Source organism: Capricornis sumatraensis, chromosome 1 (assembly GCF_032405125.1).
Source record: "Capricornis sumatraensis isolate serow.1 chromosome 1, serow.2, whole genome shotgun sequence".
In the NCBI taxonomy this organism is placed as follows: Eukaryota; Metazoa; Chordata; class Mammalia; order Artiodactyla; family Bovidae; genus Capricornis; species Capricornis sumatraensis.
The window spans coordinates 12,341,578-12,358,544 of record NC_091069.1 but is presented as its reverse complement, the minus strand read 5'-3'; the positions used below and the strand labels follow the sequence as shown (position 1 = coordinate 12,358,544).

Here is a 16,967-nt window from a genome sequence, read left to right as displayed (position 1 = left end):
GAACCCTGGGTCATTCGCTTTCTGAGCCTGAGTTCCCATTCTGTGGAAGGGATGCCTAAGAGGGCCTAGAACACATCAGGAGCTCCACTGTACTTGCTGCCAACTGGCCTCTGACCCACAGCCCATTCCGTCCGATTCCTCCTAATTCTAACTCTTACCCTAGGGGATCCTTGGGGCATACCATCAGTCCTGCTGTGAATAATAATGTAAGCAGCTAATACTTCTCGAGAAGTCATCACTGAATATTAATGAGCTAATGTTAACTGAAAAACAGAGGGAATTGTTATCCCCAGAAGACTTCCTAAAGGATTCTTCCAATCGCCATCAAATGGTTTTGAGGGGCTAGGACACCTACTTTTCATTGGGGAAGAAAATTTAACATAGGAAACATTTTGCTTTGGGAAAATGCAAGTCAACAAAATTTAGCAGTGGGATTCCCTTTAGGGCACCCTTTAAAATCCTAAGAAGCTCACACCTGGTAGGTTTTTGAAGACGTTTGTGGGATGAACGGATGCAAGAATGGACACAAGCTGGAAAGCAAACAAATGGACTTCGATGGAGGCAGCGGCCAGCAGGGCTGCCGGCAGGGCTAGCGGGCTCGATGAATTCCAGATGCCGCTGCCACAGCAGGCCGTGGAAACCGACTTATTCTTAATCAGCTCCATCTTGTGGTCCCCACAGTTAATTATTTAATGTGCTTTTCGGAAGTGAGAGTTGGGGCAAGAAGTCAGGAGGACCAAATCCTGCCCTCTACTTCAAAGATCCTGTGTCTCTTTCTGCTGCCAAAAATCCTCCAAGTTTCTGATGCACTCTGATATTCCCAGCAGAGACAAAGATTGTGATTCAAGAGAATCCAGGCCAGATTAAAGGTCCAGGCACCGAGTCCATGTGCCCAGCACTGAACCACCCGCAACAAAGCCCCATTAGGACGTGGCTCCTGCCCACCGGCTTGTCTTCTCGTGTCTCCCGACACAATGCTGACAGATTGGGGGGGGCTGGTTCTTCCCCCCAAAACAACATTTTATGAGGAGTCTGTTTTATTAAAATATTTTCCGCTGGATGCTTCCTGTGTTTCAAGAAGTTGGTCTTGCCAGCTGGAGCTGATGACAGTTGAGAAAAACACATCCAAGTGCTGTTGTGACATGGCATTTGGAAGTGGAGCACAACGGGGGGCTGGGGCAGGGAGAAGGCAGCATGGGAAGAGACGCAGGGAATACCCGGCTTATACCAGAAATGTCGGTGGCGTTATAGGAATGCAGCCCTGCCCTCCCTCCCCCCATAAAAAAAAAAAAAAGGGAACAGAAACTCTTGGCATGATGTTCTAAAATATACCTCCCAATCTCCTGTGGAGCACTGTTTGGTGGAGCACCGTTACGGTGGAGCACCGTTACGGTGGAGCACCGTTATGGTGGAGCACCGTTATGGTGGAGCACCGTTATGTGTGATCACAGAGAACTTGCCATTTGTTTTCTATAACTGCCAGTTTGCCAGCCCACTAAACTAGCCAACCCTGCTCCCACTGGTTCATTTCAACCTCAAATGTTTCCCCAAAAGAAATCTAGAACAAGGCAATAAAACAAAACAAAACACACACAAAGGGTACCGACCTAGTTCTGGTAATCACCAGAATGATGGGGGTACCAGACACTGGCTCTGTGCATACACTGACGAAGCAATCTCCTGTCTCTGGGCTGGAAAAGCAACAGCATAAATACATGTGGCGGGGAGGTCCAAGCTCTAATCGCAAACTTGCCCACAAACGGGCAACGCTTTTCGGTAGGCTGGCAAGTGTTGGTGTGGGGTGTTTCTGGTACAGTGCAAGGATATTCTGGATTTGCCTTTCAGTAACTCCAGGCCCATGACCCTCTATCCAGTACATAAAATATTATATACTGGATAATAAAATATTTAGTCCAGTTTTAAAGAGATGACTCTTTAAAGAAAAGTGACGCATTTCTTCCCCCCTCCCCCCCCAAAGAAATCTTTGAGCTCTGAGGCATTCTGAAGCGATGCTGCGTTCTCTCCACAAGGGGGCAATCATAATCCATGGCAGGGAAACAATCCGCATTCCCTTTGTGCACAGCACAAGTGAAACCTACACCCGACTTCTGGAGTCCTCTCTTCCAAATTCTCCACCACCGCGCGTCTCCCAAGACACACAGACACACAGGTTTGAGGGCCTCCTAGGCAGGCTGGTTCTGTAACCACACCACAGTCTCCAGTGATACACCAGAGAATCCTGGAAGAACTGATGTGGGACGGCAGGCGGGCTAGGCCGCAGCCCGGCATCTGGGAATTACTGCTTCCTTTTGGCTCCTATTCTCGCTAGGACCTGCCATCTCCCTTAACTTCCTTCTCTGAGAACTTTTCTGAAAACAGGGCAGCCAAGAGGAGCACTGCCCTCTTTACCCAAGGGTCGTCAGGGTCCCAGGGGCAATGATTTTGGTTCTCCCAACAACCCGAGGTGGATTCATGTACTTTTCGGGGCATTACAGGAAGCTGGTGTGTAGCTGCTGAGTTGTCTGGGCAGAGACCAGGGGCTGTGCACCTTGGGGACCAAGGGCAGACAGCATCCTCTGATGGAAGCGGTGCCACCTTCTCCAGATAGCGCTGAAGCCAGGGCCGTGCACAGCTCTAAGCCTCCCACATCCACACTGCTCACCTCTGGCCCTGGCGTTCCCCTTATCTACCCAACGTCTACCCAGGGAATGACTCTAAGCCAGGTCCTCTGCTTGCTATGGGGCATGAAACCCAGCGCCTGTCCTGAGGAGCTCTGGGCCCAAGAGCTAGAAAAGCAGACTCATAATGAGCTAAAAGCTACGACACAGGTGAGCAGAGCTGCTGGTGCGGGGGGCGGTGGATGAGGATGGCCCTGGGTGCACCTCCCTCGAGCAGCCCAGGCCTAGGAAGGTGGCGTGTGAGTGAGTCGCTCAGTCGTGTCCGACTCTTTGCAGTCCCAAGGACTGTAGCCCACCAGATTCCATGGGTCTTGGCCCTCATTAAGTAGGCAGTGCCCTCAACTGGGTTCCTAACTCTCTCCTCCTAACCCTCTATTTTTAGCATAAGAAAAAGCCGAGAACCACTTTCTGAGCTTGTCTGAGTACCCCGTGGGTCTCACCACTCAAAATCCAGCCCGGTGCCCGGCTTCCTGGCCTCTGGGGCCTCCCGCTGGTGCGACAACTGTCAGCGGAACCGACACTGAAGATCAAGCCCTGCTCCCCGACTGACCTCTTTGTGAAACTCCCGCTCAGGGCTCCGGGGAAGCCCTTGAAAGGCCAGGGCTGCCGTGTGGGCTCCACAAAGCACTGGCCCCCTGGGCTCCTGCAGACAGAGGGGAGGGGAGGACGGGGTACTCACTGGTCGGGGCTCGAGACGGATGTCCTTCGGGCTTCCACTGTGATGTTGCTCTTCGGTCTTTTAACGACGTGTGGACGGGGAGGGCGCACCTAGAATGGGCATGGGGAAAATCCCCAAGAAGGGCTGAGTTGGAAAAGCCATTCAAGGACATTTTCAAGATGCAGGTAAGCAGCCCTAAAACAAACGTTGAGGGATTTTTCAGAGCACAGACTTAAAGGCTGTGCTTATGATGGAGACGGTTGAAGTGGTGGCCGACCTGTGAACTGGAATCTGTGGCCTACTCAAAGGAGAAAGGCTCTTCTGAAGGGCTGGGTGTCCTGATTTGCACCCAGCGGGTGGTTCCACCTGCCTCCTTGTGGCGCTGCCCTGAGGGCTCAGCGAGACACTGTCTGGGCACAACCCGGAACAAAGAGGCCCTAATGGTAAGTCCTGCTTGCCTTCTCCTGGAACCTGGAAACCAGTTTGGTAGAACAAGGAGGTTTCACTCAGACTTTGTGTTTAGGGCACACATGCCTATTTTGTTCTTTTTTACAGCTGAATTATAGGATGCTTGTTTTCCTCTCTAAGTAGGAGGGTGGAGAAGCAAATACTAACAGCATTAGGGCACCAATTAAAGTCCTCCTTCTGTTCCCCTGGGCAGCCCTGTGCAAGGCTTGGTCTGGACCCTCACACAGTCTGTGTGGCCACTGCACTCACCACACAGACAAGCTCAAGGGCCGGAGCTGGGGGTATTGATGGTGAAGTGCACAGCCTCCTGGTTCACAGCCAGACTGCAGCAACACCGTGGTTTTTTCCTACCTATGGCCTCTGAAGGCTAAGATGAGGGATCATATAAAAAGACACTCCCTTCTCCTACTAGAGCCGGTGATGAGAGTTAGGCTAAGAATTTCTAGGTGTCCTTAAAAGAATACTCGTTTGGGCCAGTCAACACTAACTGGCTTTAAATTTGGCACCACCATCTCTGTACAATGCCAGGGGAGGTCTGGAGAGAGTCTATCTGTGAATTTTGCTGCCAGTAAGAAGGACCGAGCAGCCCAGTGCGGGGGCTGCTCCTGTTCTGCAGACGAGGGACCACCGCAGCCAACACCATGGTTGCTGAGGTTAGTGGACAAGACCGAGACGGAGAGCACAGGCACGCTCCAAGCCCTGCGCCCTCTTCTGGAACCTCCCCCAGCCCCAAACCCCACACTGCTGGGGACACAACACAATGCCCTCGGAATACAGGCCACAGGAGCTGGCTGCATAAGAGACAAGTCTTCACTGAGTTTCATCAGGCCCTCAGGCCTCCACACATCTGATCTAACCACAGTTTTTCCTGTGGAACAGCCAGTTTGATCTCAGCCTGGTTTGGCAAATCAGAGATGTGGTAAAAGCCAAGTGCATTCCACCGAACTTGCTGTCTGCTATGGGGTTACTGTGACGATCCAATGAGCTCATGGAGGCAAAGCGCTGGCATGGGGCTTGGCACACAGTGGGGGCTCAATACAAGCTCATCGTGCTTCCCTGTGACCTTATCAATAACAGACGGAAGACAGGGGGCATCTCTGAATTAGAAGATGGATTTACGATGGTCTCACCCTTGCCTAGCACTCCGCTTCATGCCTGTTTTAGTGACCCCCTCAGCCGGATTTTTTGAAATGAATGTTGCTGCTTGGAATCTAAGAAGCACATAATGACGTTGCTATTATTATCACTGCTATTAGAACAGTGCCTTCCACGGTGCAGACGTCCAGTCACTGGTGGCTGAGTACCCGAGTGGATCCGCCCCCCACCCACTAACCCTGAACTGGTTTCCGGCCCTGAGCCTGACTCCTCTGGCAGCTGGTAAGCAGGATCACCTGGTTTGCACCTGACTTTGCACCACAAAGAGGGCATGCAGTTGGGGCAACTGCTGCCTTGCCTCGGGGTCCTGGGGTGGGGGTTTCGAGAAGGTCAGATAGTAAGGCCCGTTCCCCTGTCCCTGCCCACAGCTGCTCCTCGTACAATAGAGGTGGGTTAGGAATGTGAACTTGTGGCTGAAATGGGGGGATTAAGTTTGTGGCAACTTCAACTGAACTTGCAACGTGGTGAAACATGGGGAAAAAGAACAACAGAGCTAATTAGACGAGCTGAGCTGTCAGAGTGCCGCTGAATGGCTCAGCGCCAACAAACAAAAGGAATGGGTTGGCAATCAGCAGGATCGATGGAGAAGACTGCTTCATTAGGGATGATAAACCAGACAGAGCGGGAGAGGGAGGGGTGTGAGGGGGAGGGCGGCAGCGAAGGCAGGGGAGGGAGAGAAAGGCTTGGCAGACCCAGAGACAGTCACCCGCATGGCTGCAGGCACACCCAGAGTCACACGCACGTCTGACTGGTGCGGACAAAGCAGACGCAAAATTATTCTCATGGACAACCACCCAGAGACATGCACGGAGGCATGGAGATGCCAACAGACCCCCAGTCTCACAAATACTCGCAGAGGCACGCACAGGAGGACAAGGCCTATGCACGGATCTCTCTCTCACACACACACACACACACACACACACACACACACACACACACACACGGCCTCAGACGTACAGCTAGAGCCACACCAGGCACAGACACACACAGACAAAATGGTTTAATTAAGCCCGAATCACAAGACGATGCAGACAACTGGCCCGTCATATTTCAGTGATCAGATCCGTCTTTCCAGGGTGCTTAGGAGGGGTGGGGGCTGGGGATGAGGGAAGAAACCATGCGCACACACAACGCGACCGGCGCACCAGCACTCCCGGTCCCAGCAGCGCTGGGGAGAAAATGCTAAACAGGGATTTAGAGCTCTGTTCAAGGGGGACTTGAGGGGAAAGTTGGGAAACCAGCCAATTCCCCACTGGATTTAAAACCTGAGAAATCTAAGTCGGCAGGGTTAAATGTGTATTGAATACAAAAGCACCGAGTACATTTGATTTTAATGGTGAGCAAGAAATAATAAATACAGAGCTTATAAAGCGCTTCACATGTGGCCGACCACAGCCTGCCTCTCCCTTGCACACCCCAGCCCACTCCCCTGAGTCCACAGACACTGGCAGGGCTTTCTTCTGCTCTTTCCTTTCTCTTCTTTTTACAAAGAAAATCTAAATCCTCTGGTCACATCTGAACTCCAGCGACAGGTGCCAGGCTACAAAGCTCCTTCCAGAAAGGCTGAATGCTGGCCCCCATACTCCCAACTGCCCTGGGCTGACGGCCATACTTCTGCTGAGAATGCCTGCAGCTAAGTGACCCAGCAAAGCCCGGTTAGGGGCCAGAGGCTCCTGACATGGGAGCTTGTCAGGCCGTCATCTCTGAGGCCCTTGAAGCCACGGGGCCCACACTCCACATCTCCCAGGTTCACCCCTAATGTGCGGGGGTGCCCAGTGGAAATGCTTGCATGAGGGCACTCAGAGTGCACAGACCTGGGGCTCCGGGGAGCGCAAGGCCCAGGAAGCACAGAACTTCTAGGGCTCCCACATTAGCCCCACAGTGACCCTGCTTTGGATGAAGGTATTTGGGTGGGCGGGACTGGGCTACGTGTGTCCACCTCTTGCCAGGGATTGCGCTAGGTACTACAAATATATGACCTCATAACCCCACCAGGTAGGTAGAGCAACCCATTTTATAGATGATGAAACTAAGGCTCAGAGAAGGTATGCATATGGCCCCACGTCACACAGCGAAGAAGTGTCCAAACTGTGACTGAAACTAAGACAGGCCTCTCTGGGCTTCCAGGCCCAGGAGGACCAGTTCTGTTCGGCCACCTGCCTCTTCAGTGTCTCATAATCCTAGACCCCCGAGTGCCAGGCCAGTCACCTCCCACACTAGGGCAGTGCCAGAAGCAGCTGCTACTCAGTGTTCAGGGCAATATTTGCCTTCCCAAGTCCTCAGTCACTGGGGGATGTGGCTGAATTCCAGCCCCCCGCACCCCAACCCCCCAGGCTGTCTGGGTCCTCACACTGGCTACACAACCTGGTGTCAAAAGTAGCTGTCTCCAGCTTCTGAGTTCCTTCAAGGGGAGCAATCCTGCCCTGGATCCTACTAAGAGATTCCCTGCCATCTTGGATCCTGGGTCTCTCTAGGCACTTCTTAGAGCTAGCCACTGGATGACTCTGGCTTGGGAGAGGCTGCTTGGTGAGGAGTGAGGAGAGGCAGGGCAGAGAGGCAGGGCAGAGAGGCAGGGCAGAGAGGCAGGCCTGGGCGCAAAGGCCAGCATGGCCTCTGATTATCTCTGTGGTTTCAGCTGCCAACTGGGGGCATCGCATCTGCCTCCTCTGGGTTGTTGTAAGGACAGAGGAGCACAGTCCGAGGGACATAAAAGGTGCTCACTGTCAGTTCTTCTCACCTCTGCACCCCTGCCAGGGCCTAACCCTGCCATAGTGATTCCATAGGGAACACAAGCTACCACTGATTAAAGTTTTCTCACCCAAAGGCTCTCCCCCCATCCTTTGTACTAAGATGGACTCTGTGGAGATGGAGGGCTCAGGGAACTTGGTATGCATGAAAGACCACAGGTTCTAGAGTCTGGTGACCCCTTTGTGTAGTTGAGGGACTTGGCTTAAGTTACTGAGCATCAGTTTTCTCATTTAAAACAGGTGGAGGAGAGGCCTACTTCATAGAGATTCTGTGAGGCTCAGCTGGGATGATATGACGAAGACTGATTCGCTGACTATGAAAATCCTAGGTGAATGATTAAGAAACTGGGTCATTCCTTAGAAGTTTTAAGACTGAAAAATCTATTAAGAAGAAGAAGAACTGCTACTGCGTCCCAGGCCCTGTGTGAGGAGCCTGACGAATGATGTCTAGACTCATGCTCACAAAAAGCCTCCATGAACAAGAGTGTATTAGAGAGAGGGGCGAGGCTCAGAGAGAGCTTCAGGACTTGCCCAGAGTCACACAAAGATCCACGTGGATCTACTCCCCAGATCCACGTTGCTACTGACTGCGCTGAAATTCTCACTAAATCACACAACACTTGACCTGGACGTTGGCTTCCTGTCCCCCAGAGCAGTTTCTCTTTGCTGTTTGTGCCTCCCACCCAGTGACAATAAGTAGAAGCATTTCAGCCCCTCGACAGCTGTGCTGACCGTGGTCTGACTAGGGTACAGGATGGCTCTGTCACGTGTGGTTGGAACTTCAGTGTCATGGCTGCCTCCACCCCAGCCCTGCGGGAAGGGTACACGGGAGGGGAGGGAAGGGTACACGGGAGGGGAGACAGTGCCACAGAACGTTCCAACACCCACGCAGAGAAGGCCACCCATCCAACACTAGGTACGTGTGACAAGGATTCAAAACAGACACAGTTTGAGAGCACTCCTAACCACTTCTGGTTTGGTGCTATCAGATTCAAATAGATCTTCATGCAAATAAACTCTTAAAAAATAAAAAAAGCCAGACAGAGCTCAGCCCAGTCATCTGCACCCCTCAGCTGCCACGCTTTTCAAGATGGATGTGGACACCACAGTGGGGAGGGCAGGAGGGGCTGGGACTCGGGTTTGTGGGGAAACATGACGGCCACTGGGCTGGAACCGGACCCCTTTTGCTTGACTGCAAGGGTGGTGGCTGCTTTGAACAAGAAACAGAGAAAGTCTTCTCTTGCTCAGGAGCCCTCACTCAGTGGCCCCAGCCAGTTTCCTTCCTACTTTAAAGGAAGCTGCTAAAGTTATCAGCATGACTGAAGCCTTAGCTCAGAAGAAAAAGGATTTCACTGATGGTGAACACCGGATCTGGCCCAGTATTTTCCCAAGGCGTTGCTCTTGAGAAGACATGGATGAGTCCCTCTCCCTTGCTTGCCCATTCCCCGGTGTTGGTGGGTTTATCACATCTCGTTCTGCTTTTCTGCCCTTCGTCGGAGCTTTGCTTGGGAAGGTGGAGCCCCACATGCGGCCCGGGAGAGGAGACTGGTCTCCATCTGAGCCGGCTTGATATTCTCTGGGCGTAGCGTCCGCCCCTGGGAAGGGACATCAAATGTGTTTCCAAACCAAAATCTGGCTCAACGAGACCCCTGCTGCCAGACTTCTGTTTCCTTTGTGAGGAAGAGGCGGCTGCAGCCTTTAAAGCTCACTGGCTAGCAACGTGGCTCAAACTAGGAGACGCGCTCAAACCAGGCACACACGGCAAACACAGCACACAGCAGCCCCGCTACCTACAGCTCCGACCTGCAAGTTGCCAAACTGATTCAGAAGAGACAGAAGCTCAGGAAATGCAAGTTCGGGTACATGCCACACAGAGGGAAGCTGAAAAACCCACTTCCTGGTTTTCCTTGGCAAGGCAGCTCAGTTCAGACCCCCGAGGTTTAGTCAGGTGGGGAGATGGCTCAGGCAGTGTTAGGTGAGAGGGCAGAACCACTGGCTACTCACGGGCCTCGAGCGCTGTATCTTGGGAGGCGGCGGGCGAGTGGGACGGAGTCTCTGTGGCTGCATTAAAGTGGAAACTTAAGGAATCAGTACACACAGAGGTGGTTTGACACATTTCCACACACAGCTCCGGGCATCCAGCCACCCAAGCCAGAGCCCGAGGGCCATTTTTGATGCCTCCCGCTCCCATGGCTGGCTGCCGGCTCCTGCACACCCCATGTCTGAGGCCCTCTCCTCTACCTCCGGCTTGGATCACTGTTATCAGCAGGGCCCCCGCCTGGAGCTCCTCAGCCATTCTCTACTCTGGCTGAGAGGGGTTTTCTAAAATGCAGTGTGACCCTGCCACCCCCAGCTTTGAGACCTCTGCTGTCCCCTCCTGTCCTGGGGTGACAGTTCACCAGGGCCCTGGGCTGGCATTCTAAATCCTCTAAGACCTGGCCTCTGCCGTGCCCTATCCAGACCCCTCCCAACCTCCCCCCCCCCCCCCCCCCCCGCCCCGTGCTCACTCAAAGACCCTTGCATGGCCTGAGGCTCTCAGGCCTGCTTCATGCCTGCCCAGCAGGTGGAACGACCCACCCCACCCTGATCTGCCTGACAAACTCTGCTCGTCCTTCGAGACTCTGCCCAGGTTGGGTGCTGTCCCGCAGTGCTCCCACTCATCACGCACTATCGCTCCGAGTCTGCCCCTCTGCCCTCCTACTCCTTCAAACCTTCATTTCCTTGAGGGATTCATCCCTGTACCTTGGGGAAAATGTATCTTCTCAATAAATGTCTGATGAATAAATACAATTTGCACAAAATGCTTGGCTTTTGAATAAAAATCAGTGGAGCGCAGATCTCTTGCCTCACCCCTTGAACCCTGTGTGTGGAAAGTTAAGCTTTGTCCTCTCAATAGCCTGCCCAGATATCTAGATGCCCTGGACAGTGGGGCAGATGAAGACAGTGTAAGGAGAGTAAAGTCCACACTAGACCAAGGTCACGGACACTTGGCAAGCCCTGGGAGGCTTCTGATTGGTTCTTCGATCAGCCTCGTGGTTCACAGAGGTCCATTATTACGCTGCAAAGTCCAGACCTGCACTTCCCATGACAGGGGCCAATGGCCACACAGGGTGAGTCCAAATTAAGATGTGTTGTTAAGTGTAAAATGCACATCGGATTTTGGAGACTTAGTTTGAAAAAGAATGCAAGATATCTCAATAACTTTTTATATTGATTATATGTTCAAATGAAAATGTTTTGGATATTTTGGTTAAATATATTATTAAAATTAATTGTGTCTGTTTCTTTTTACTTTTTAATACAGTTACTAAAATATTTAGAATTCCATATGTGGCTCGCATGTGTGGCTCCTGTTACATTTCTCTTGGACAGCACTTCAGAGCTTCACTCGGTTGGAGCTGGAGTAGTCCTCCAGACAGCAAACCTGCCTTACAATTCCTTCTCCACACCCGACTCCTGCAGGGAGAGGCTGTGTCTCCAGAGTCCCTGGATCCCTGGTGCCCAGCACAGGGCCTGTCAGAGTGGCCTATGGAGAAAGTGGGCTGACAGACCTAGTGGAGAACTGGGGTCCCTCATGGCACACTAAGAGCACATCTGGATGGAAATCAGCCTGGCTTCCTGGATCCTGTGCAGTTTGGAGTGGAGGCGAACCCACACCGGGGACCCTTCTTCAGCTGGAGGCTGTCGAGGGTTGGGATGCCACCCAGTGAGACGAGCACGGCTGCCCACAGGTGCACAGGCTGTGGTCCTCATCCAAGCCCTCAACTCTCACACACACCCTCTGCTCCCTCATCATCTTCGGCTCCCCTTGCTCTCGACCCCTCTGCTTCTGGGTGGCCGCTTTCTCGAGCTCCAGAGCCCTCACCACTAGTCACCTCTGACCTGGCCGGCAGGGGTGGCAGTGGGGCTGGGGGTTTAGGAGACGACCGCTGGGGTCAGACAGTCTCACACTGAGCCCAAGCCCTCCATTCACCCTGTGGCCTGCGATTCAACCATCCAAGCCTGACTTTCCTCATCTGTAAATGCAGGTAATGGCACTACCCACCTGAGGGGACTGTTAGAAAGTTTCAATGAGATGATGTTTGGCCAGTAGACAGCAGCAACTATCACCATTAGCAGCTTTCCCACCCTCCAGCTTCTTCCCTGCCCAACCATCTTCCATCTTATTCCAGAGTGGACTTAAAAAAAAAAAACACCAAACATGCCCAGTTATATTCTTTGCCAGCCTAAATCTTCCCAGGGGAAGGCTGGCATTTCCTGAGCTATCTTCTGAGAAATACCATCCTGGGAGATGCATTGTATGAAAGAAGAAAAGGGGGTTCCTCTGGCAGACATGAGAAGTGTTGAGTCTTGCTCTGTTTGGAGACTCACGACACTGGTTAGCACGGCAAAGCCTGTCAACCCTTGTGATAAAAACGCTACCCTCAACAGGCAAAACACTATTAACTCTTCCTGCCCCCACCCGTGCCCCATAAAAGTCCTGCTTCCCGTATTTATTTGAACAGACTCACATCCCCTATAACACCTGTTAAATATTCCCTGGAAAATGCTGACTGAAGTGTTCAAAGCTCTCCAGAGTCTGGGCCCCACACATAAGCCTCTGCAAACTCCTCTCTCCCCCCCACCCTGCCCCACTCATCCCCTTGCTCTCCCTGAAAGCTCAGGTGTTCTTGAAGGCTGCTCCTGAAACACCTTCCATTTCCTTTTGTCTCACTCTTGGTGCCTCCTGTTCATCCTTTGCTGTCTGTCTCAAGCACCACCTCTCCCAGGGGGCCAGCCCTGCCCTTCCCTGAGTGGCAAGGGTCAGATGCTCGGCCTGCCATGTATTCTTGGTACAAAGGTTGTAGTTATAAGCTCACTCATCTCATTTCTCTGCTTATCCTGGGGTCTAGTGTGGTACTGGATAAATAGGTGCTCAGCAAGATTTCTGACTGAAGCTTCCTGGCACATGCAGAAGAAATACAACAAATGTCAGTTCTCCAGATTCTGTAATTATTTTGCTTTGATTGTCATCAGGAAGTATTAGCTCTTTCACAACCAAATTTATAAATGGTGGGAGGAAAGCAGCCTCTTGACCACACCCAACCTAGAAACCAGGAGAGTAAACCAGGGGGATTTATAGGTACTGAGAGAGGGTAACGCGGTACATGTGTTCTGAGTGGGACACTGGGTGGATCACAGGAGCTCCCCCAGGGCAAGGCGCTGCTAAGAAGCTTCTGCCTCTCGGATGGGAGAGGGTGAGAGCGCTGCTGAGCTGTAGTGGTTGCAGTTCCCCAAATATGCTGGGGGGCATGACAGCGGGGGACACAGGCTGAGGATAGCTGAGTCCTCTGGGGACAGTTAGAACAGGCCATAGCATGGAGTGGTGGTGACTTAGGCGGGAGGAGCGGGTGCAGAGGGAAGCTAGGAAAAAAATCAACTCAACACACTATTTTCTAGAACATGGCTCCAGTGCTCAGGAAGCTGAATCAGGGAGTGACTGAACGTGGGGCTACGATAGATTGAGGTGAGGCCCGAGAGGACTGCATTGCTGGCCAGACTCAGTGAAAGTCATTTCAGCAAACTGGAACCCCCGCGCCACCCTCACCCGTGCTCTAAGTCCCAGGTCCAGGCGGCCTTGTCTGCTTCTTCCATGGCTCTAGTGCCAGGAGCTTATCCTTCCGCGGATAGGGACACAGACTGGAGGGAGGGAGAGTGGCCTGCGCTCAGGCCTCTTGACTGTAAATCCAGGGCCCCTCCCACAGCTGCAGAAGAGGAGACAAAACCAGAAGAGTCTTGGAGCAGAGAATCAAGAGGTCCGGGCACTTTTACAGAGAAATCACGTCATGTGGGATCCTCAATTCCCTGGCTACATGGACGGCTGGTTCTTAAGTGAGTTTAAAAAGGCTGGGCCTTTGGCAATCTTTGGCTAAGAAGAGTTCTGTTCAGCAGTTGATCTGGCACTCCAGTGGGGGCACTGGAGGTTTCAGTGGTCAGTACAGGCACCTGCCTTTCTGAAAGTCACGTGGAGTCCAGGTGCAGAGTCACTCTCCCAGAGTGGAAAGATCCTCCCGTGAGCAGTGATGGAACAACTGTCTGGCGCCAGGGCCTGGGAATTCAGGAGAACAGGACAGAGTCTGTCCTTAAAGGGTGTATGATTCAATGGAATTTGACCTACTTCTCAGAAAAATACCTTTCTTAGAGTACAAAAAGCATTGCTAAAACCCCAAGAAATAGACTTTGGAAAGACTCACGTTCATGATTCGGCTCTGTCATTTTCTAGTTCAGTTCAATACTGGCTTTGCCATTTGGCACGTTATTCAATCTAAGCCTCAGTTAAGTCTTCTGTAAAACGGAAATAACTCCAGAGTCATGAGCACTGGCATGAGAATGCTATAGGAGGGCATGCCGGCTGTGGGAGGCTCTGGTCCGGCAACCTGCTGATGAAATGACAACATCTGATCCTCTGTCCCTCCCTTAAATCCACAGGTCTTCCCAGCAGAGTCTTGTGAATGTGAGGATCTTGGCTTTCCAAGGAAGCGTGCTTTGAGCAGGGCGCTGTTGAAAGGGACTGGGGTTTTACTAATCTTTTCTATTTACATGATGTATTTTCCTTTCAAAGCAGTTCTACTTCTCTTCTTTCCTTTGAGCCTCACATTCCCTGGTGAGGCAAGTTAGAGGAGGGTTATTTCCCTGCGGAAGAGGTGGCCCAGAGAGGTTAAGTGACTAACATGAGGTCACAGAGCTAGTAGCAGGGACTAAAACAAGCAGGTTTTCTTAGTCCATTGTGCTATCCTTGTCAGCTGAAACTTCCAAAGTCATCTGGAATCCTTTCTGATTTGGTTTTTCTACTCCATATCCTTTCTGAAGTAGGACTCTGCTGTTAAGAGATCTGTGCCTTAGAAAGCAGGCTGGTGAGAGAATGACTGACATCCTCGCCTTCCTTCCTTATTTTAGCATCTTTCCAGTGCTTTCCAAAGAATATTCTTATCTCACTTCATTCAACAAACAATGGAGTATATTTTGTGCAGCCAAAGGGCACAATCGTGAATAAGACTGAGTCCTGCCCTCAGGGGGTTCCCACTCTGATGGAGGGGTTATAACACAGAAGAGAGAGGGGTGGTGTGTGAAGTACCAAGGAGGGGCTCTTCTCTCTAATGGGAGGTAGTACAGAATTTAAGTGCATGAGATGGGAACCACAGTGATCCAGCAAGACTAAGTGAGGGTGAATATGAGGATGGGGTAGGTGGGGAGGAATGGCCTGTGGAGGTCACATAATTTAAGGCCTTGAATGCCAGCTTAAGGAGTGTGGGTTTTCTCCTGAGTGCAGTGGGAAGAATTCAGGTAGGAAGGGACATATCAGAGGCCTTTGGTGTTCTTGCCGTAGAAGATGGATGGGAGGAGGTTGGGTGGGCTCCTAAGGACAGACACTCTCTTCCAGCTATGGCCTGCCTAGGCCTCCATGTTGTCAACTCACCAGCTGGACACGTGACTGCTGGGAGATGTGGACATGAGCGGGTAAGCCCCAAAGTGTGACTGACACGAAGTCCCAGAGAAGAGAGGGACTCTTTGACCTCTGCCAGTCTCTGCCTGGCCCTCGACATTTATATCTGTCAGCTGTGGGGACCAGGTGAGTATGTTCATTGGATACGAAATCCACATTGATGAGAACAGCATCTGATTTGCAGCTAATTTGTTGATGCAGCAAAACACATTGTTTCCAAAAGGTCAGGAGGGGAAGCTGTGTTGGAATATCAACTTAATTACCTGGGTGGCATGGATGAGCGGGCACCCAGCACGGGGCTGCAGGGTGGAGAATGCTTCACTGCTGGGCGCAGACCTGGGGCAGATAGTAAAGCAGGGGTGGAGGCGGGGACAGCCTGTGAGGGGGCACAGAGCCCAAAGCTCTTGTGGCCTGCTGTGAACTGATGCCTAGTCAGTGTATCAGCCCAGGAAGCCTCATGCCAGGAATGAGGGTCATGACTCCATTTCACAGATGAGGGGAAGCAAAGACTTGCCCAGGGTCACATCAAGCAGTGGATGAGGATCAAAGAGTTCATCTCCCTGGTCCTGTGATGGACGTGGGAGGGGTCGGCTATTCCAGAACCAATGCATGGATTTCCCCAGTCCCTGAGGAGGACACACCTTGGACCATTCCTTCAACATTCCTTTAACATTCCTTCAAGGTCAGAATCAGTCTCCCCACTGCTGGGAAAGCAGGCTCAGAGAAGGGAGACAGGCACTACCTAAGGCCACACAGAGGTGAAATGTCAAAGTCAGTGAGGCAACAGGCTAGACTGCAAGCGGGGACCAGAGGTATGGGGAAGGGGGTAGATGACCAGAGATGCCAAGCAGCTTCACTGAAGGCTGAGGGATAGGCATGCAAAGCTTGGGGTGGTGTGGCAGCCAGGTCCTCTGCACTTCCTGTTCCAAGGGCCAGAGAAGGTGGGGTACATGCAATGGTGGCTGGAGGCATAAGAACGGTGGCCTCCAAGGTCAGCCTCAAAGCGGGTGTCAGATACTCTGGGTCTGAATGGTGTCCTGAATTGTCCCTTTTCTGTCAGATTTTCCTCTACCCACCCAGAGGAGGCCCTTGGCATTCTCAGTGGGGAGGCAGGGGAGATGCTGGGGGCTTCTCTGTCCCAGGGATGTGCCCCAACCACATCCGCTGCCGGGAATGGACAGGGTGAAACAGAAAATTCACAATTAAACCCCGTCACTGTTTAATGAGGGAAGAGTTCACCTGGTTAATTTTCCTGGCTAGTAGCCACATCAATGCTCTGACCTGTGCATGAAACAGCTCCGGCTGGGAGAGGAAGACAAAGCTTTCTGTGGCTTTACAAAGGGCCTCTGGGCTGAGAGCAAGGCTCCTCTACCCCTCGGGAAGGGAGAGCCGCTATTATGCAAGGTATGGAAATAAAAGAGGGCTTCTTTTGATAGGCCTCCAGAAAGAAGTGTATTGAAGCTATATTTGTGTGGAGTGTCTCTTTTGAAATGCCCAACCAGCTCTCTCGGGCACAGCTCTCGCCTGTCCCCCAACTCCTGTCATTATCTTGAATCCTCTCGTCCACACTTGATAGAGCTGATCCTGCTTGTTGGGGAGGATCAAATGCTTGCCTCCGCTTCAGAGTGCCAGCGAGGGTGCCGGAGAAGACTGCGCTTGTGTCCTATGGCACGTGCTCTGTACCAACAGTGCTGGCCAGGCCCTGTGCCCCTCGGGGGGAGCCCGGGGTCCTCGGGCCCTGCGGTATCTGCAGAAGTAACCCTCAGCTCCAGGCT

General features: G+C 52.2%; 1 protein-coding gene across 1 annotated transcript in view; it reads right to left on the bottom strand.

The window, feature by feature from the left end:
- Positions 1-16,967, bottom strand: part of DENND1A (DENN domain containing 1A) — a 539,355-nt gene that overhangs the window by 18,008 nt on the left and 504,380 nt on the right. The window contains exon 20 of the mRNA XM_068966275.1: positions 3,358-3,446. Within this exon, the coding sequence (XP_068822376.1) occupies positions 3,358-3,446 (89 nt within the window). The remainder of the gene's footprint in view (positions 1-3,357; positions 3,447-16,967) is intronic.